The sequence below is a fragment of the Catharus ustulatus genome, chromosome 4 (genome assembly GCF_009819885.2).
Source record: "Catharus ustulatus isolate bCatUst1 chromosome 4, bCatUst1.pri.v2, whole genome shotgun sequence".
NCBI lineage: Eukaryota > Metazoa > Chordata > Aves > Passeriformes > Turdidae > Catharus > Catharus ustulatus.
The window spans coordinates 23,010,112-23,031,864 of NC_046224.1; the positions used below are offsets into that span (position 1 = coordinate 23,010,112).

General features: G+C 44.5%; 1 protein-coding gene across 4 annotated transcripts in view; it reads right to left on the reverse strand.

Annotated features, from left to right (window-relative positions):
* Window positions 1–21,753, reverse strand: part of ZC3H7B (zinc finger CCCH-type containing 7B) — a 45,106-nt gene that overhangs the window by 19,254 nt on the left and 4,099 nt on the right. The window contains exons 2-14 of one of the 4 annotated variants that reach the window (XM_033057485.2): window positions 19,305–19,367; window positions 17,365–17,398; window positions 16,793–16,990; window positions 15,805–15,963; window positions 13,127–13,207; window positions 11,593–11,649; window positions 10,169–10,211; window positions 5,947–6,206; window positions 4,240–4,588; window positions 3,247–3,302; window positions 2,180–2,342; window positions 1,936–2,097; window positions 886–1,091 (exon numbers count right to left, since the gene is read on the reverse strand). In XM_033057485.2, coding sequence (XP_032913376.1) covers window positions 886–1,091; window positions 1,936–2,097; window positions 2,180–2,342; window positions 3,247–3,302; window positions 4,240–4,588; window positions 5,947–6,206; window positions 10,169–10,211; window positions 11,593–11,649; window positions 13,127–13,207; window positions 15,805–15,963; window positions 16,793–16,990; window positions 17,365–17,398; window positions 19,305–19,357 — 1,821 coding nt within the window. In that variant the 5' untranslated portion in view covers window positions 19,358–19,367. Of the gene's footprint in view, window positions 1–885; window positions 1,092–1,935; window positions 2,098–2,179; window positions 2,343–3,246; window positions 3,306–4,239; window positions 4,589–5,946; window positions 6,207–10,168; window positions 10,212–11,592; window positions 11,653–13,126; window positions 13,208–15,804; window positions 15,964–16,792; window positions 16,991–17,364; window positions 17,399–19,304; window positions 19,368–21,753 lie in introns of all 4 variants that reach the window. The other 3 variants (XM_033057483.2, XM_033057484.2, XM_033057482.2) reach the window with 3 other exon arrangements.

Below are 21,753 nucleotides of genomic sequence, written 5' to 3' on the forward strand. Positions count from 1 at the left end.
CAGGGCTAAGAAGAAAAACTACTTTCTCCTGCACCTTTGCATAGTCCTTCTGGGAGCAGGGCACTGACTCAGACATACAGAGTTACAGGTGGCCTGCTCCTGCACCTCTAAGGTTTCCTTCTTGAAGAATGTCCAACATTCCTGGACTCCTTTTCCCTTCAAGACTGCCTCCCAAAGTATTCTGTCAATCAGGTTCCTGAAGAGGCTAAAGTCTGCCATTCAGAAGGTGAAATGGAAAGGTGGAAGCTCTGTTGACCCTTCTTATTTCTCCAAGAACTGAAAACTCCACTATTGTATGGTCGCTGTGCCCAAGATGGCTTCCAATCGTCATATCACCCACCAGTCCTTCTCTGCTCACAAACACCAGATCCAGTGGATACCTTCCCTGGCTGTCTCCCTCACCAGCTGTGTCAGGAGTTATCTTCCACACACCCCAGCAACCTCCTGGACTGTCTCCTCTGCTGTGCTGTACTTAAAATAGACACCTGGTAAATTGAAGTCCCCCACAAGAAAAAGGGCCAACAACTGCAAGACTCATCACATCTGTCCAGAGAATATTTTGTCTGCCTCTTCACCCTGGTTGGGTGGTCTGTAACAGACTCCCACCTTATTGGCCTTCCCCCAATTCCTGCCATAACCACGCAACCCTATCATCATCATCATTAAACTCCAGACAATCAAAACACTCCCTAACACACAGGGCTCCCCCACTGCCTCTCCTCCCTCACCTGTCCCCCATGAAGAGTTTACAGACATCCACTGCAGGCACTCCAGTTGTGCAAGTCATCCCACCATATTTTCGTGGTGGCAACTATCAACATATCACTGGTTCAGACACATTCTGAAGAGATGATGGATGCCTGCCCCCTCCTACCAGTTCTGTACCTCACAGAGGAAGGTGAAGATGCCCTGATGTTCCTTGAGGAGCTTGGCAATTGTGAGGCTGCTCTGCTTGATCCCACCTAGCGGGTCAAAGAGGAGGTCACGGTTGAGGGTCCCCTTCCTCTCCTCCGTCCACACGTCGATTTCTTCCTGGTGGTACGCGAAGGTGCAGTTATCCCCGTACTTACAGTCCTGCTTGTTAAGCATATCTACAAAGCAACAAACAGCACACACCACCACACAGGTAGGGCAGCCCAGTCAGAAACTAAACTCTCTCTTGTCTTCTCCCACTGCCCACGCCTCATATGGAACTGAAAGCAAGAAAACAGAGAGCTAAAAGAAAAAGGAAAAGACATCTCCTCCCAAGTTCACCTATATAAAGACATTCAGGAGTTAATGCAAGCTACTGAATGGTGACAATCTTCAGTAATACTGCTATAGGGGAAACTATCTCAAAACAAGAGGCCAGCTTTAATTCAGTCCCTGGCCAGGGACAGATCAGGACTTAACTAGCCCCTTTTAAAGCCAACGTAGATTAAGTTCTCCCATAGGCCCAGCAGTAAGTAGCCATTTCAGCTTGGCAATCTTGCAATCTCCCACCTCATTAGGTACTTTGTAATGACACTGCCTCAGGATACCACTCTGGTCACACTGTCTGCATGTACTATGGGATGGATTGGAGCAAAGGAGCAGGCAGAGAATGCTCTTCCCTAGGCAGAACTCCAGCCCTGCCATGAGGCAGCTGGGCTGAGTGGGACTAATGTGAGCATATGTACAGGTTCTCAGTAAAGCTCATGTCAGCAGAGAAGCTCTGAGCACTCGACTGTGCACGGCACCTCACTGAGCCTTTGGAACTCTTCTGCTCCACCACTTTAGAAGCTGCCTGCTCTCCACAACATGGCAGCTCACTGCCCTTCACTGTACTGAAACATCCAGTCCATAGGCTATTGATGGAATAGGAGATCCTAGAGCCAGCAGGCAATATCAAACAGAATTTCCCTCCCAGTCTCCCTTGGCACAGCCCCTTCCCAGCGACTGAATGCCCCAGATCACCTTTGCACAGATAATAGGATCCTACAAAGTTGGTTTTAGTTGGGCGAGGACGGATCCTCTTCCAGGTCTTGTCTTCTGAGTTCTTCAGCCTGCCCAGCAGGATGTCCCGCTTGCATTTATGCTCCAAGCCTTCCCGATAGGTATAATCGCCAGCCTTGGGCCCTGCCAGAGACAATAACCCCATCAGCCTGGGGAAAGCCAATTCCTCTGTGCCAGTGCTCTGGTAGCAGAGCAAATGCATCACCTGTTTTGGGGTAGCAGATATGACAGGCTTGTTTGAAAACGTGAGTAGAGGCCAGAGGGTTCTTCACCAGCAGAGCTGTGTTGGGCATTACTGGTTCTGGCTGGGACAGCAGGTGCTCGGTGGCCTTGGGCACAGCTGGGTGACTCACTCCACCAAGGCTGACCTGAGTAAAAACACACACACATCTCTGTTCAGCTCTGCAACCACATGAGCAAGAAACCTTTCTAACCTCCTACCCCACTCCAGTCTCAAAACCTTTATCATTTCCTCTCTCATCAAAATTTTCACATCTGAAATGACATTTCTAGAAGAGATGAATGCAACTTTTTCAAAGAGAATGAACACTCGGGTGTGTTCACTTCAAAAACAGGCCTCTTTCCTACTGGTAAGAGACCTCACTTTTCTATCACGAGACACAGAACAAAATGTCCTCCTCACTCCTTTCCATTCCTTCCATCACATTCTACTCTGCAATGAAAGACTTTTAAATCAACCTTATCCTAACCTAAGAAAAACCCAAACTGCTTATCAGTCAATCTCCAGGGATATTCACGTTGATGTTAACAGGGTGAGCAGGTGACCGGAACTCAAGAATAACTTTTGTTCCAAGCTTACTAATCCTCCCCTTTTTTTCCAAGACTGGAGACATAGGACAGAGGCAGAACATCTGGAAAAGCCTCTTGACAGAGGCAGAGAGCAGCAAAGAACTTCAGTAGCCTGAAGTCAAAGTTGGCTTACTCTGCCCCATCCTTGAGCATTATGTGGCTGCCAGATACAGTGGGATTCTGGCCTCCACGATCCCCTGCTGAACCTACAACCTTGGTCACACCATGTTTACCTTGGCAATATAAAGTTACAAATAAAAACAAAGATGGAACAAATGTCTTCCTACCGACTCGGCAGGAATCTTTACCTGCCTTGCCACAACACGGGAGACAACGCTCACCAGAGCAGGGTAAGAAAGGGGCCCAAATTATCTACATCACCCAAGTGACCACCACCACCACCACTACTACCTTGGCTCCAGAGCACCCTGGGACCTCAGCACAGGGCAGTAGCTCACTCACCACTGGGGCTGGTTTTTGGCTGCCAGGTGGGTGTCGCAGTTCCTGAGTGCTAGTTTCTTCTGGGCAAAAGAAGGGGAAAAGAGCCCCACAAAACAAATCAATCATTTCACTCTCAGAGGCAGTTCTACTCACAAAAGGACAAACAACAGCTTACTAAATTAATTTGCTTCATTTATTTCATAATGTTTTAGTAGTTTCCTCCCAAATCATCTGTCTAGACTCGGAAAAACTCCAGGAAAGGCCTTCTTGTCCCAGAAATCTTACTGAACCCAACTCTATGCTGCTGAGAACTGGCATTCCTAAGGTGGAAACTCAAAGCTGAGGTGAATGTGAGTGTTCAAGTGCTGACTGGCCAATCTTTGCTGTTCTCAAAATACTTTTGCTGCCAATACACTGCAATACTGGGAACAAATGAACCAAGAAGAAGCCCACTTAGTCTTTGCCCAACATCCTCCACAGCTTTTCTCCTTGTAACATGAGAGTTCAGAGCCCCATTCCAGAGGACACTCATTGCCCTGAATCCAGAGACGGAAAAGACCTATCTTGGCTCCTACCATTCTGCCTAGTTCAGCAAGGTCCTGCATCATCTAAAACAGTCATCACCATTCTGCTCACTTTGTGCAAAATGTCAAAGAGTCATTGAGGAGGAAGGTGGAGGAATCATGCTATAGTCCAGCAAATTGTGCCATGGGAGGTTTTCTGGACACCAAACCAAATCACTCATCATTATACACTTTTGTGTCCCTTTCTCCTCTTTAGATTTCACTCCATGCAGGTACTGGTTATCTGGGATTACACACCTACAGCTTTTCTCATTACTTTTGAGCTAAACATAATCATTTATTCTGTCCAAGACAATTCCCTGCTCTCTTCTACATTTATATTCCTGTTCAGCAGAGAAAGCTACAGGACAGATGTCCTCAGCATTGAAGGAAATAATTTTGGCATGCATTCACAGCTAAGGCAACACAAACCACATCCCCCCACACCTACCAATGGCAAAGGAATCCAAGGTATCCAGCGAACCCCTGCTTGTCCCAAAGGAGTCCAGGGCATCAAGTCGCGTATCTGTGTATGGAAGCAGATCCAGGGAATCCAGCGAATCTAAAGTGGAGCCACCACTTCCTCCTGGTGGGGTTTCAAAGGCATCCAGGACAGAGGAGGTGGAGAGCTGCTTGGTGGGATCCATCACCAGGCCAAAGGAGGCAGGTGGCAGAGGGGTGGAGACAGGGATGCTGGCTGTCACGACTGGAGGCAGCAGCGGAGTTCCCCCCGGAAACACAGGAATCAGCTGGGGCATCTCTGTTGGCAGGTTGGTAGGAATGGTGCCCTGGACCAGAGACTTCAGGGGAATAGGAAGGAGGATAAATAGCAAATTAGTATTGAGGAGCAAAGACTGCAAAGAGATGTCCTCATTTTGGCCAGCACAGAGTTAATTTTCTTCTGGTAACTGGTACAGTGCTGTGTTTTGGATTTAGCGTGAGAATAATGTTGATAACACACTGATGTTTTGGTTATTGCTAAGTCGTGCTTACTCTAAATCAAGGACTTTTCATTTCCCATGCTCTGCCAGCGAGCAGGTACACAAGAAAACAGGGGAGAGCACAGCCAGGACAGCTGATCTGAACAAGCCAAAGAGATATTTCATACCACAGAACATCATGCCCAGGATATAAACTGGGAGAAGCTGGTCAGGGTCACTGACTGCTGCTCAAGGAATGCTGGGCATTGGTCAGCAACTGGTGAGCAACTGTACTGTGCATCACTTGTTTCTCTTGGGTTTTATTACTCTCTCTCTCTCTTTTCCTATTATTATTATTGTTGTTGTTAATATTATATTTTATTTTGTTTCAATTATTAAACTGTTCTTATCTCAAGCCACAAGTTTGGGTTTTTTTTCAATTATCCTCCTCACTGGGAAAGGGGCAGGAAGAAAATGAGTGAGCAGTTATCTGGTACTTAGTTGCTGACTTCCAATTTTTCTGTACTGCACACAGTCTGGACCAGGATCCCTGAGGAGGTGTTGGGATACCTGAGTTCATCAGTCTGCAAGGCAGTGCCCTGTGCTGGGCACTTAAACCAGCTCAGCTTGAGAAACAAGGCAGCCAAGTACACACAGTGCAAAGGTCAGGGAATTATGACAACCCACAGCACCTCTCATCAGGGCTTTTCCAACATGAAAATCACTATACTGCCTCCAGACCCAAGGTGGCTCACATAATCAACACTGGCAACTAAAATCCAACATAAGCATGAATACATGTAGATTGTCTATGCAGCTCCCAGGCCTGTTCAACAAACTTAGGTTCAGTGCAACCTGCACAAAGTACAAGGAGATTAGAGCATGCTCACTGTATAAAATACATCCATTGTTCCTGCTTCACCACACTCATTTCTACTCTCAGACTTGCTTCAACTTCACAGACATGAGAGGAGAGGTGGAAGGAGATATCAGGGGAGGGCTAGCTTGGGTATATTTTGAGAGGCAGCTGCCTGAAGCTGCACACAGCAAAGCAGGCTTGGAGGAGGACTCTACATACTGACAGTAGCAAAAATAAAGGAAAGAATGAATGAGTTTTGCCAGAGGAACAGATAGGAGAAAAGAATTACAGAGAGAGAATGAGAGGCAGCATGCACACCCTCATGCTCCAAGGACCTCCAAGGACCTATTTGGAAGAAAGAAGCAGTGCCCACTCTTACTAGAGGGTATGGTGACCCTTCAGCAAGGGAATCCAGGATGGAGTCTAGTTCTTCCCCAATGATGTCCCCATCTGTGAAGTCCTCTGTGTTCTCAGGCACTGGCAAGGGTACACAGTCTGGAGATGGGAGCAAGGTGGCAGCAGGAAGCGAGGTGGGCAGGCCCTTTGCATCTGAGTCAGAGGGCAGAGGGGCCAGCCCCTCGCTCACAGGGATGGAGGTGGCCATAGGAGCTGGGAGGCACTGCAGGTCCACAGAGCAGTCTGTGACGAGAGAGAAACAGAGCCAGTCACCAGGAGAGCCTCTTGCAGGAGGCAAATAGAGCATGACAAGGCAAAACCAATATTGTACAACTCCATCAAATCACAAAAAACAAGTATGCTAATTTTCTGAGATGAGACGCTCTAGTCTGAAGAGTACTTGCCCTTTCATTTTTGTTGCCACTCTCCAGTGGCTTGCCAATAGCTGAAATACATTCTAAGGGCCAGTGCCCAGTCTGACTGTCAGGGTTTGACAAGCACGTACAGCAATCAGGAGCAAAACCTGTGGCTGAGTAGTTACCGAATTCACTGTGGCCAAGACTAAAGGCCAGGGGCACATAATACAATTTCTTTATAACCCGCCACCTGGTATTTTCTCTAATGTTCCTCACTAATGCATTTGGTAGAGATCACTGGCTTCTCTACTCCTTGGAGCTTCGATACTCCAGCTGAAAGCTTGCTTTCTAAAAACCCAGGCATCCTAAACGGAAGAAGACAGAAAGCACAAGGCCCTGTTGGGAGGAAAGCCTGAGACTGAGTGAGCCCAAGACCAGATTGTGCTAACAATATGTCCCAAAAATCCCCATTGGACTCACTCAGCTGTCTTTACTCAAGTAAATTCCTTGCCCTTGAGTCCTTTCTGATGTCCAAAAGTGTTAGGTTGCTACCCACTTTCCCCCTCAATAGCTGATCAGCAAACATGCCCTTAGCAGCTTGTGTGAGGCAAGGTCAAGGCAGGAAATAGGTGGTGGTTTTTCCTAATGTTTCTTCCCCTCTCCAGTACATTACTGAAATAGTAAGATCTTCCCATCATGCAATATAAACCTCTGTTAAGTGAAGTTAAGGTTGCAAGCACATGTTCTTCACAGAAGAGCATTTTATTCTCAAAAAAAATTAAAGGTTAAAAAAGAAGTTCAAATGTTAGAAATTTGGAAAATGCAGCATTACATTTACAGTTTTCAAACCAAGCACCCAAACTACCTTAATTCTGCCCCTGTGCAGATGTCCTGGAATAAAAGAAAAGAATTAAGACAAAGATACTACCTTCTCCATCCCACTGGCTGCACTGTAATTGCAACAGACTAAGGCTATAAAAGCAAGGTAAAGCTTGGAAGGAGAGACAATAGCTTTTACTAGAAAGACTGATAAAATTGGCAAACAAACTAGACAAGCTTCAGAGACACAAAATTTGATCCAGCAAGAAATGCTGCATCCTGTCAGTACCAGGTCTGTTCACTCAGCCCCCATGAGAACTTGGCCATCCCTCTGTGTCAGGGACTGGGTGAGTGAGCCCTGGTATGGCTGCAAACTGCTCATTTGTAGGAATGTGCTGGTGCCTTCTTAGAGAGCTCAGCAAACTAGCAATTCCAGGAAACTCCCAAGTCCTGAACAAAACAACAGCAGAGATGACAAACACAGGCATGCCCCCTCACCTCTAACCCCACCAGGAGCACAGCACCAACCCTGCAACCTTTCCTCCAGTGTTTGTTGTGAATGGTCCACATGGATGGACCACAGCAAAAGTCACTGTGGAAGGCACTGGAGGCTGAGCCATGACAAAAGACAGGGAAGCAGGGGAAGGGGCAAGGAACAGGTCCCTCTCCACATCCTCAAGCATGCCACTGAAGGCAAACACATCTTGTACCTTATGGGATCCAACACAGGATGCTGAATGCATTTCCCACAGGCTCAATGGAAGGCTGTGCATGTCCTTAGTTTTGCAGCTGCCCCACCAATCAGGCTTGGCTTCAAACCCATGCCCCCTCTGCAATGACGTTTCTCATCTGCCTTTGGTGCAGAACCCCCAGCCGCCAGGGAGCCAGCTATCCAGCTTTTCTCATGGCTGGAAAGCTTGGCCAGATTCCCTGCAGTACAAAGGGATGGCTTGTGCCTTCCCATTTTTCAGATGTTTAAATCTGGAGTACTGTCAAGATCCCTACAGAGGCCAACAAGAAGTTCAGAACATGCCGGAAGGGATGGGGACAAATGCAGCGGGGAGCAAAAGGGTGCACAATGACAGGGTGCCAAAGGATCCAGCAGTTCAGACCTTCTCTGAGAAATGAATGAGGCCCTGAATTTTCCACTCAGACTGGGAAGCAAAGAAAAGAGGCCCTCACAAACCCTAAGAGGCCCCCATACATGCCAAGAGGCCCCAAACCCAGAAACACTGAATGCATGACCAAAAGGCAGACAAAAACATGAGGTGCACACAGCTCAGTGCATGTGAAGGGCAAGGAAAAGAGCAGGGACCAACTGGTTCCACTATTTGCAAGTGGAAGAGGGAAGATGTCCACTCTTCTCTCCCTGACCACCCAAAGCCTGTCATTCCTTCAGCCACTTTCTCCCACTCTATCCTGTCCAATCTTTTTCCTATCTCTCCTTTCCCATTTCAGCTTTCCTCAGATCTGCTGACCTCACTCACCAGCTGTGATACCCATATCTCACATACACTCCTTACAGAATGCTCATGCATCCTCTGCATTCCCCTAATATTTGCTCCCTCTTAATAGAATAAAACACCTTTCTTCCATGAGTAGCTCACAGGCATGCACACACCTGCTGATTCCTGCCCCTGCCATCACACTCAGCCCCGAGTATTATAATACACTCAATGAGGGGCTTGTCCTTACACTCCCATGAACCAACTCTCTCATACCAAGGCCCCCAAGGGGGTTGCTTCTCTGGCCATACACCTGCCTGTCCCCAAGGGGCAAGTACAGAGCTTTTAAAAGCACTATTTCTAGCTCTGCTCTCCAAAACAGCAGTGATTCCCTGGTGCATTAGCTGGCCAATGGCCATACTGAGCCATGATCTCTCTGCAGAACTGGGCTGAGTTAATCAGATGACTTCAAGCAAAACATGGAGGAAAGGGCTTCAAGAGTCTGTATCTTAAAACAAAACAACAACCACAAAAACCCTTGCTAAAAAAAGCTTTGAATTTGAAATTCTCAGGGTACCCAGCACCCACAGCCATTCTGGTGGCACACCATTCTCAGGGCAATTGGATAACACATAATTCCAGTGCTTTTGCAAAGATTTCCTAGCAGTAAAAGCTCTGTCTACCTGATTTGCAGCAAAGGTGGCATGCTGCTCTTACACCAAATACAGATTAGACAAAGAGCTTACTGGATGTGGTCCTTCGTTAGTCTGTAGTAGGAGTCCAGTTAATCTTAGCACAGCAATATAATGTGAAAAACTCTCCTTAATTCACAGAACTGGGTCTCATGATCTCATGTAGCAAGCAGATACTAAATTTGCATTCAACAGAGAACTAACATGCTTTCCAAAGCACCCTAATAATGAAATTAGTTTCTTTCTATAAAAAGAGCAATTGCTATTTGTGGTGCAAGTCCTCACACTTACCTTCTCACACACAGAGCTACCTTACAAAGGAACAAAGACTGATGTGCTCAGAGGCAGAAGTTCAGTGCTCCAGCACACAAGGTAGCAAGCCTTTTACAGGGGCAGAGTTAAGGTCACTTGTTTCCCAGCATGAGAAAAGCAACCCTGTTAATTTTCTTTCTCCTCCTCCTGAGTGTCTAAAACTGAGCTCGACTCTCCCTGGGTCCCTCTCAACTCCTTTGTTTTCAATTCCTCCACCTCAATGTCTTGGAGGACCATATGCACTCAGACCACAAACAACCTTAACTTCACTTTATCTGGATTGTTTTGCCTTGGAGAAGAGTTTCAGAAGCTTTACCAAGAGCAGCTTTAAGAAAGCCCAACTGGAGAGAGCTGTGTACCTCAGCACACCCTTTTAACTCCCATCTCTCACTGTGACTGGACAAAAAGCTGTTTCTGCAAGAAAAACACTCCTGCTTTGCCCCACTTTTTCCTTCTCCTAGTTACCAAAGCTGGGAATGTGCAGAAGAGACACAAATGCAAGTGATGAACCTCTCAAGCCTGCTAGCCTGGTCACATACCATACTGAAGCCACGAAAGTCTGAGGAGAGAGAGATCTTTACCTGTTTCAATGTCATCTATTGAGCCCAAGCCATTGGAAGTAGTCTGCAAAGAAGATGTAGGAAAATGGAGAGGAAAAATATTGTGAGAAATTAATCTTTAAATAGACATCCACACTTCATGCATGGGGCTCTTTACTACTCCTTAATGTATATGACCCTTTCTTTTCCTTTATGGCCTTTTTCTCTGCTGGAGCAGTAAAACCAATGAACTTGAGGAGGCCATTGATCCAAGGAACCTATTCATGTTTACCTTCAGCAGCTGACAAACCCTTTTGCTGCAAAGGAAAACCATCCCTGAACAATATCCAACCATGTGAGAAACTCCCTACATAGAATAGGGTATTTCATGTGTGGATGAGAACACTGTGTCCCAACTCCCAGGACACACCAATGGTCAGCACACTGTATGGGAGATCTGATTAGGCTGATCTTACACAACGTTCCTTTTCTTAGTTCACATATTTTGCAATCTAACAACCACAAACTTCTACAGCAAATTCAAAACAGGAAAATATTTCTGCCAAGACAACTGCTGACTTGGAGCTCAAGGCAAGAAATAAATTGAGTCCACATTTTACAGAAACATAAATAGAGGTAAGTACGTGTGCCTTTAGCTTAAGCTTAAAAAGACACAAGTAAAGCATTTGTCTTGTGATATTGCCTCTATTAGTGTGGGGTTTACACTACTTTCAATTCTCACAAAAGGAAAAGATTTTCAAATTTAAAACTAGGTACAACTACTAAAAAAACTGACTGGCCTTGCTAGTAAGATGTGAAGCCAAAACACTGAACAGTGAGAGGTAAACTAGCTCTTTAGTATCACATCGTGTTGTAGAAAATTACAATGTTTAGAGTTTTATTGTTCATTTGCTTTAAGGAACATGGTGGAGTACCAGACAGCCTGTAAAAACAGCAAGTGTTTGTTTGTTGGGACTTTTTTTGTGCAGTGGCAGACCAAGGAAACCAGAAATTTCTTATATTTTACCTTAGTATTCGTACACTGCCCTGCCCAACTGGATCTCCCAGGATAATACAAACAATACATAAACTGTGTATGTACATTGCTCAGTACAGCATGCGATTTAATTATACATGCTTCTTCAGCAGTTGCACTTTCTGACTTTTACTTAGCACTGTTGTTAGATATGCAAAACTTGAAAACAAAAATCTATTTAAAATGCAAGAGAAAGTAAACATTCACAATAACTAAGAAAAATAACCATTAAAAATTAACATTAAAATTATGTCAGTAGAAATATTTTCAAAGAAATTAATTGTTTGGCAGTATCCCTTAAAAGGAGAAAACACTAATTAAAACAGTTCAAACCTAAAAGACAGTTATAAATTCGCATGTAAATAAAACTTTTTAAGAATTCCAGCAGCACAGTCCGTAAACAGTAACAACCACAGGATGCAAACTCTACCTGATTTGATGAATTGACTGACGTGCCATTACTGAGTAGTGAGAACGTTTCCAACTCCTGCTGCAAGGAAGAGAGAGGTCTTAGAATAGAATTCAGCCCGTGAATGCTCATAAACTAGGTAAAGCTGGGTTACAATACGGTTTTCTCCCAAGCACTGTCCAAAAAATAAAAGCCATCCCAAAAGGTTACCCCACTATGATACAAGAGTGCACGTTTGTTGACGTTTGTCAACACTGAAAAGGGACATTTAATTGTTCTGTACACCTCAGAATATTCAACCCACAACCAGGAGGCAAAAACCTTCCTTGAGAGATGGGTTTGCTTTTTGTTAAAAAATTAATACTTTGGGAAGGCATTACTGCACTGGACTGAGAGCTGGAACTCAATACAAGAGATCGCGAAGTGTTAACAAAACACCAATCGCAGAATTTCAAATAATAAAAAGCATTCTGGAGTGTCTAATTTTTACATTTCTAACATACAGGTGGCTTAAGCCCATCTCAGCTGAGTAACATGACAGCAGCAAAAAAGGTGGCAAGGCCAACACAGTGAATAGCTACAAAAAGTATTTCCACATAAATTTGCCTTTGTTCGAGACAAAATCATTTGGGAGTGTGGAAAGCTGCTACAAGATCAAGGAGTTTTCTTAGGGTAGGCAAATTACACATGAGGTTTGCTGGGGAGAGGATTAACATGTTACAGCCAGATTTACCCTAAAAAGCTCTCTGCAAACCAGATGCCCACCAATCACTCCACCTCAGGCTACAAAGGTGTCCCTCTGCAGATGGAACACACTGTTTGTTTAACACACCCCCGTGCTTGGGGCCGAGGATGCAAATGCAAACATCAGCCTCCACTGCTAGCTCATGTCCTCTGCTTCTGAGAACAAAATCCTTGACTGAGGAGGCTTTAAGGGAGAGCAGCTTTATGGCAAGCAGTGACCTAACGCCCTCTATCTCCATCCCAGGGTACACATTTAAATACCAACAGCACTTCCTTGTAGAGCCAAGTTACACATCCAGCTGGTGTCATTTAGCTTCTGACCAGGTGTGTACCCACTGTTCTCCCAAAGCCAAGCCTTTCCCCCGCCACAAAGAAGTGTAGGCCTGGAAATGGGACAGGAACCCTTAATGATCCACTGCACTACAAAACCAGCCATGCCTCCAGTGCAGCAGAGGATCCCATCCCTCCTTCTCATCCTGTAACAGGGAGAGGATTGTGATGCAAAACCTGCTTTGGGATCAGGCCACATGTTCCTCTCCTGCGAAAAACACAGTAGGCATCTACTGCATTGGAAGTTTCTCCTGCAGCACCAGCTGAGGACTCAGAAAACATCCTGGCAGTAGACATAGAGCAGCAATGGGGTTAGAAATGGATCAAGGCAAAGTGAGTCAGAGGGTCAGGACGAGGAGGGCTGCCAGCTGCTAGAGTTTGCAAGGTTGTGTACACGTCTGTAAATGCAGAGCAGCTACCACTTCTGCAGAAGTATATTTGTACAAGCAAAGGATAGCCTCTAAGACAAAGTAAGTCATACCTGAGGTCTTTTGTATGCTTTTCGAACCCTCAGTCCCAGCTTCTGGGCAAGCTCCTGTCCCAGTTGTGTGACGCTTTCATCCTGGGGACAAAACCATTGATGGGACACTTTCAGTTTGGCCTTTCTGGCACTCAGAATGAAATAAAGAGGAATGCAGTTATGCACATTGGGCTGCACCAAGAAGCCTCAACTTCAGACAGCAGCAGGTAGATAATTTCCAGAACAGCTCCAGGAGAGTTCAGACTTCAGCATTTTTGTCATTCAGTCCTGCCAAGATGCTGCAGTTGCACCAGGAGTTTTGCCCTACACTCATTCAGTGCTGCAGAAAATCAGAATCAAATATCTGCTTTCAAAAAAGCACCCACTCTGCGAAAACAGGGTTCAGAAGTTTTGCTGGTAAGTTGGCTGAAGGAGCTGCCAAGGCTGGCTGCTGATACAGCTTCTGCAAGGTCTTCATGCCTGGGAAGGAACCTGCATGTCTTGCCTCTCTGCCAGCTGCAGAGGTAATAATCAGTTTTGATATGCAGACAGTACACATACTAGCCTGTTTTGCTTGTTTGTTTTTAAAGCTGAAACCAAGTCTCAGTTTTCAACCTACTAGCTAGAAGGCATTTTGACTGTCTCCAGCTCCAGTTAAACCGCCTCAGCTTAGTCAAGCAGATCCTTCAGCTTTGCCCATTGTGTGACATTTCACCATCCTCCCTGCCCAGTGTCCATGCCCACTCACACACCCCCATGGGCTTCCTGCCCAGACTAACAACCTGCCACAGTCTTCTACACTTATATAGCAACTGTTTCCTTCTATTTTCCTTTCTCCCTGCTTGCAAAAATATCAGAGTACTTCAACAGGTTTTTTTCAATGAATTAAAAAAGGATCTGCCCAATCTGTTGTGATAGCCTTCCTTGATCTTCCAACATTTCCCCCCTCATCTCCAACCTTGAAGCTTGCCCTCTTCTCTCTATTTGCCATGCTGGTCTTTCTCATCTCCTTCTCCCTGCAGGTTGAGTCCTTTCCCTTTCAACAGCTGAGAAGCCTCTGGTTCTTCCAGCCCACCACCAGTAACTTTTCCTTTCAATCTGGAGTGCCATTTTTGGTTGTACTCACTCCCCCACACCCTCAACATTAGTCTTGGCACCATCTTCACTGAACTCAGTGAAACCAAAACCTAGCATATCCATTTCCTCTTCTAAAACACCCCATGCCATACCAAACACAAGTACACCACATAATACTGAGATCTTTTGCAAACTACCAGCACTGAGTATCTGCATCCAGAAATAAGTTAACTCTGATAAACAGTGAGCCAAATGACTGGCAGATCCTTTACCACCAGAAGTTTTAAGAAAGGCTCTGTTTTGACGACAACATAGTTCTCAGCAATTACACCAATGAAAAGATGGAGGTACCTGTGTGCTCCAGAGGGTAATGGAAACAAGAGTGAAATGATGGATGGCATGACTTGCCTTTGATGCAGAGAAGGCTTATGATTTCTGTTAAGTAGGTAACAAGACAATGGGGTATGTTAATTGACAAGGCTGAATTTTTTAGAATAGGAAATGCAGATCACTCATTATGGAGTTTTTTATGCTGAACTTTCCTGGTACATTGAAGTTTGATAAAGTAATGATAATAATGAGAGCTATGTAAACACAACTATATAGTTAAAATATAAATTAAATTAAGTGGATAAACTGCAATGTAAAATATAGCCACATACAGCTTTACAAGAACACCTACATTAGACGCTTTTGTTAATCAAAGGGTTTGTTTATAGAACAGCTCCTTGGGACTCCTCAAACATGGTATCTTTAATATCTTTTGGTCACCCTGTTCTGCCAAGACAAAGAAGATAGAATTTACAAGCTAGACAAAAACAACGACTAACTGCTGAAAAGGCTTTTAAAGATTGTTTCTGTAACACTAACAGAAAGTTAACTTTTCCTGTGACGTGGATGCATTTTTCTTGTAGTAACATTACTGTGATGGATCAGAACCAAGATCAGTACCAGTGCTCACCTGAATCCGTATCATCACAGTTTGCTTTCCTGATCAATATCTGGCCTAAGAGGATGCTCAAAAGCATTACCAGGAAAATATTTAGTTCCTAGTATGTGCAGACAGTCCTCTCCACATGCTAAAATTTACACACCCCTGAACACAAAAATAACACGCCATGTGATGTCAAGGACACCTCTGCATGCTCCTAGAAATAAAAAGCTTGATCGCTTTGCCTTAGCAATCAGTAAGTGAAATGTGAGACATTTGTATCCAACCCATGAAAACCATACATGTTTTCCTCTCAGAGCTCCAGTTCCCATTTATCCCATGCTCCTAGTCACTTCTGTTAGAGATACAAAAGCAGCCAATTAAAGCATCCTCATGACTTTAGTTCACCTTTTGTTAGAGTAGAGGCTTGCTCTTCACAAACAGACCACGAACCTGCTGTCACTAACTGGCATCCCTGGCTGGCACTATCTGTAAGAGGTGACTTGGCCTGAAAAAACATGTCAGGACAAACATCTCTCAGTCAGAGAGACAAAATTTCTGGGCATAAGCATGTTCTTGGAAACAGCCAAGATTTCCCTTCCACTATCCTCTGGCCTCACACTGAACATGTTGAGGAGAGGGAAGGTCGTGAGCCACAAAAACCAAGGTGAGTTGTATGTCAAAAACTTACATGTGGGAGGGACAGCAAGCATCGGCTGTTGCACTCATACGCTTCTTTGTGTCTTCCAAGTTCATTTAAGGAACGGGCTTTCCGGAATAGCGCTCGGATGTTTTCCTTGTCGAGACTTAAAGCCTTCTCGCTGTCTTCCAGTGCTTTCTCATACAACCCCTGCATGGAACAGACCACCTGGAGTCAGCTGAGGCACAGCAGACTGACTTGTCCTTCTTTGTGAATGCAAATGTTCTATCTCTCAGCAGAAAACAGGAATACAAGTGGCAGGTGGAAGTACATGTGTTACCTCATTCACAGACCAGTGTGCAAACACACCTACATTAACAGAACATTTCGTTAAATCTTGCAAAACTCTAAACACTTTAAAGTCAAGGAATGACAGAACTGCTGCTTGAGCAACCTCATCTTGTCTCCCCCTCTACCCTGAGCATGTTACACTTGAAAGTCTTTAATTATGTGACTGCTTGCTAGTTTTCAGGGGAGACTCAGTGTCCTTACAAACAGGATGGGCCTGCTCTGGGGTTGTGCCATAAAGGAAAGCTGTTACATACCTTAGTAAAATGGAAGCATGCAACCTTTAGAGCCTGGGTATTTCAGAATCCTTTTCCATGTGTATACTGCAAGTTCCTTCAAGACCCAAAGATTTTCCTACTGTCTTCCAGTGTCTCAAAGGAGGAGACATGAGCCTCCAAAGTAATAAACAATATTCCAGAAAAATACTTGCTCAATACTGGAAGACTCTGGATGGTACTAATTCCTCATCACTGAAGACCAGAACTGCATTGTCAGTACCTTAGGCCTGGCCCCCTCTGGTCCCACAAGACAGTGCAATTGTGAGGAGACTGCAGACTTTTCTGTGTGTTGTTGTCTCCTCCAGTGTTTGAACAGGGAGTGGACAAAACCAGCTGAAACACCTCTTGACATCTTTTCCAACTGCACAGCACTGCAAGCCTGGCTCCTGGGGATGACTTGGGAAAGCACTCACCATGGCAAAGTAGCAGGCAGCCCGGTTGACATGGAGCTTGCAGAGGAGATCCTTTGGGATGGTCACCTCGTCGGAGGCTGCATAATCCGCCACGTTCAGCCCTTCCACGTACTGTACCAGGGAAAGCTTGAAATCCTTCTCTCGGAACAAATCATTGCCCTCTGCAAACAAGTTTCTCACCAGCTTCTGCAAAAAGGCCTGGGCAGCAGGGAGAGAACAAATACACTCAAGTGGAGATTCAGAAATAGGAGAGACTTCACAATTTCCCATTCCTTTCCATATCTTTTAGCAAATTGCTTGCCCACTAAGATACTCTTGCACCCCTACCCTCCTGTAAAACATCATGTTTTTGGTAGAGGAGAAATAATGCAGTCAAATTCCCATTCTTCTTGAAAAGTCAAGTGTCTTCTCTTTTCCCTGAAAGTTGTCATCATCAGAACCTTAAGTCACAAGCAAATTGTGACAGACCATCCCACATTCTTCACTTTTGGCATGTAAACTAATGGCTGTGCAACAGAACAAATCTTGCTAACCAAAGGGCTCCCAGCTTCAACAAACAAAATCTCCATTACCTCATAATCTTCTTGACTTAGGGGTAATGTGGACCTGAAGAAAAAGAAGAGAAAATACTCATGAAACAGGCATCCATGCAAACAATGGGTTTTGTCTGATGAAGAGATCATTTTTCTGGTCCTGTGTTGGTGATCTCAGTAAGTTACTGAACATTTTTTCACTGCAAAGGTAGCTGATGCAAAGAGAACACAGTTAGGGAGCATTATGTTCAGTGACAGTCACAGTGGTGTCAAGTGATGGCCACATCTAAGAGGGACTGGAGATTAGAGAAGTCTTATTCTCATTTATTTTCTGTGCATACACTATCCTCTGTAATGTGCTTCTGACAGTCACCTAAAAAACCCATCTTTAATAAAGTCCCATGAGAGACTGCCATGAAGAACACAAATGTATTTTATATTCATCTGCCTCTAATGAGAGGCACCAGAGTGGCACTCCAAGACCTCCTCAAATCCTTTGTGAGACCAGAGACATACAGAGATAAATGCAATCACTTTTCTCTGCCTTAACTTAGCCACATGCCTTTAGGCCGACCCCACAAAAAGAAGGGAGAAAACAATGCAGTTTCAGGAGACTATTTAACTCCAACTTTCTTGGCCAAGGTTGAGCCACAAACACTGGCAGTGCTTGTGAGAATAACACCTACCCCACAACAGCACTGAGACTTAAGAGAAAGATTCTGTTCTTCAAATTGGACTACCCAATTAATCCAGGCTTGGTCCATATATTTATTTTTTCTCTTCAAGGACAAATCAATAGGTTCTGGAGGAAACCTTAGCACCTTTGATAGTTTTTCTCACCTACAGTGCATACATGATCTCACTTACTGGTTACAGAATAAACATTTTTTAGATTTCATCTAATCATTCCTTAAAACTAACTACAGGAAATGTCAAGAAGTTTTGTAAGAAATATTCATGCTGCTTACAAACTTGGACTCCCTCTTTTGCATCAAAACAAACCAACATATGGCACTGCTCCTGGTTCAGAGTGCAAGATATGCTCCAGATGTGTGAACTACACCTCACATTTCAAAATTATTTTCTTCCCCAGAATCTTGTGCATTTTTGCAAATGCTACCAATATAAATCTTACTATTACCTCTCCAAAACTGGGTTATCAGCCCTATTTAGTCTCAGACTGGGATGAAAATATCACGGCCATATTACAGGATACAAATATGTAACATGGAAGATCTGGGGAGGTTTCCTACTATAGAGGCACAGATTTCAGGCATAATAATTGCAGGACTCAAAGCAGGCTTTAAAAAACCCCAAACCAATCTAATTACAATCTTATTACTTCCTTACTCACCATGGAACCCAGACCTGAGTTAGAGGCTAATTCAAACATTGGAGAGAGAAATACTACTGTATCTTATAAGGAAGTACAAGGATTTGTAACTACTACATAAGCAACCACTCCAAGGTCTACAAGGCTACATGATATTCACAGAAGAGTGATCTGAGACATCTACCAGGTTGGCAACTGTAAAATAACCTAGGTCATCTACTTTTCCTATAGGTACCATATAGGGTGCCCAACAAGTTATATACCTTGTTTCCCCACCTACAGAACTGAAACACTATTTCTCTTCCTAACAAACATGGGATAACCTTGTTGAGAGAGCATTTTGAGATCTTCATGCTGAAGATGATGTAGAAGGTCCAAGATACTGTTAGCATTATGCTGACTAAAGATCATCCTGAAACTGCAGTGGAGGGTAAAGCCAAAGGATATTAAAATTACAGAATTTCAATTTTAGGGAGCTAATAGGACAAGAAACACCCTGGAAAATCACAGTTAAAATCCTCAGGACAGTATCTCTTTCCCATGCAGCAAACCCAAAGCATGACTAGGAAAAACTCAGTTCCTGCAGTCCTCAACAGAAAGACAACAGCCTCCAAATCCACAGGGAAAACTCAGGTTGTCCACTTACTGAATGAACTGCAGTCCTTTCTCTATTTCTTGTTTTCTCTTCTGCCTCTCCATTACAGTTGCTCTGGAGAAAGAAGAAAAAGAAACAACACAAAGTGAGTCATATTAGGTCTTGCTGGCAATTAAACAGCACAGTATCTTGTTCGTGCCTGAGTTTACTACTAACAAAATGTTCCAGACCAGATGCCCTGAACAGTGAAGCCCGTGATTTATCCACACTGCAGATACAGCACGGTGAGCAGCTCACTACCAAGTATCTGCTTTTTCTCACATGCCACTGACAGGATACACAGGTAAAAAGGAATTACTTCAATTTGAACTCTTTGCTTAGGCTGCCAGTAAATAAAGCAATGGGAACCAACTGTTATCATGACTGCCTTCTAGGAAAGAGAAGAAACCCAACACCATCTTTGCCTGCACTGGCAGTCATTTCAGGAATTTGGGCTGAGACCCTCCCATGATAAGCAATTCTGACTACTATTTATGTGGGACAGATTTCAACTAGTTTACTGCACAGCATGTGCAACATACCTAGATAAAGTTTATGGAGGTGCAGCTCAAAGGGAGATGCAAAGGAAAAAGATGGAACTGCTTGCTGTGGTCCACATAAAAGGACAGCATGAATCCATGCAATGGGGATTTCACACTGAAAATCAGCAGGCAAGAGCAGCACAGAATGAGGAACACTTCTGTGGAAGGGGAACAGAGCCCTATCCTGCAGTGTTTTTAACTGCGGTGGGCAGCACCTCAGGAAGGCTCAAGAGTTATCTGCACTTCATCCTCTGCAGTTCAGAAGCAAATTTTGGAAGGGCTCCCCAGCGACCTTTCTCTAAGGTACACAGGTCACACAAGAAAAGAATAATGAAGGAGAGAAAGGATGGCAAAACTGAGTTGCTGGTGACAGCAAATTTCATATCAAACAGCTGTGACCACAAATAATGCTCAGCATTTGAGGAATAGGAACTTTGGGACAAAGGTAGCAAGTACAAAAACACTGAAATGAGATGAAGACCCTGCACCTTCCCAACACAGGGCTGGCTCTGAAAAGATACTAAAGTAATTTCTCCACCTCTACAATACAACAACTTGAAGAGCATTATCATTCAGCTCCCTTTTACATTAAGACCATCCCTATAATTCTAAGATATCCTGCAGTATCAATGACACACTCAGTCTGAATAGGATGAAGGGGCCTTTAAGGTACATAAAAATCAATCCTGACAACTCAGCAAGCCCTTAGTGATTGTGCTGTGTGCCTTGCAAAATGTAGAATTGATACCTGTCCTTTACCAAGAAGAATTGGGGAAAGGAAGGAAGACTGAAGTGAGAGAAAGTGTAGCAGGAAGTAGAAAGAGTAGAAGAAAGCAGGAGCTTGAAAGTGACATCGTGCAGTTTCTAAGTCATCAGACAGTAAATCTGGGAACAATCTGGTTCAAGCAGCAGGTAGAGGATTTTAAGCAGCTGAACTTGGAATAGGATGGGCAGTGTAGCAAGAAAAAAGAGAGCCAACAGACAAGATGAGGGATCAGCATCTCTACAAAGGCTTTTAACAGAAGATGGAGAAGACATGCTATGCTTATTTCATTACAACACCAACAGAAGGCCTGCACTGATTCATAAATAGACTGGATAATGAGCAATCAGGAAGAAAGAAGGAAAATTAACATGGAGATTGTGAAGTTAAAATGATCACTAACAAGACAGGCAGACAAGAGGTAGACAAGGAGAGAGAGGTAATTAATTTAATTTTTCTCCTTGTGTGGAATTCTGCAAAGACAGAGGAAGTAAGAGAGAACAGAGAAATGGAAGAGGAGCAGTAGGAACCATTTCTACAAAGGCAGCAGTGAAAGATATCAAAGAGGACAGAGCCACCCCAGAGAACTGTAGGAAACTGTGAGAGCCATCAGAGACAAGCATGAGGAAAGAGCCTCCACAGGAAACAAGAGAGAAACTGTGGGGGAGAAGAGGATGCAAAAGAGTCAAGTGGACCTTCCCAAAGGTTCATGGGGAGAGCACAGGGAGGAAGGAAGAACTTCTAGCTGTCTGAATACACTAAAAGACTGGAAGTACACCAAATAGCCTCACCTTGTGCCTCCACCTATGCCTTTCTGTCTATGGTCTAGGAGCTGCTCCATTTCAGCTAAGGTCCAGGTCCTGCTTTGTCTGAGCTATGCTGCAAGTGCTGTAGTCCTATCTCTGGGACAAACCACACACCTCCACTGCGGGCAGCTTGTCTCCAGTCCTGTCTCTGGAACAATCTCCTACCACTTGACTTGCTGGGTGGACCTTGACCAGACTCACCACCTCATCTTCTTTGGGACTGTTGATGGACCACTGCTATTGGCCCCTAGTCCTGCCTACACTGTTCAGGTGTGGTGGGACTGTACCCTTTGAGTAAGGGCATTGCTCGTGACTGCCATCCCCTTCGGCTACTCGCTTGTCCTGCCTGC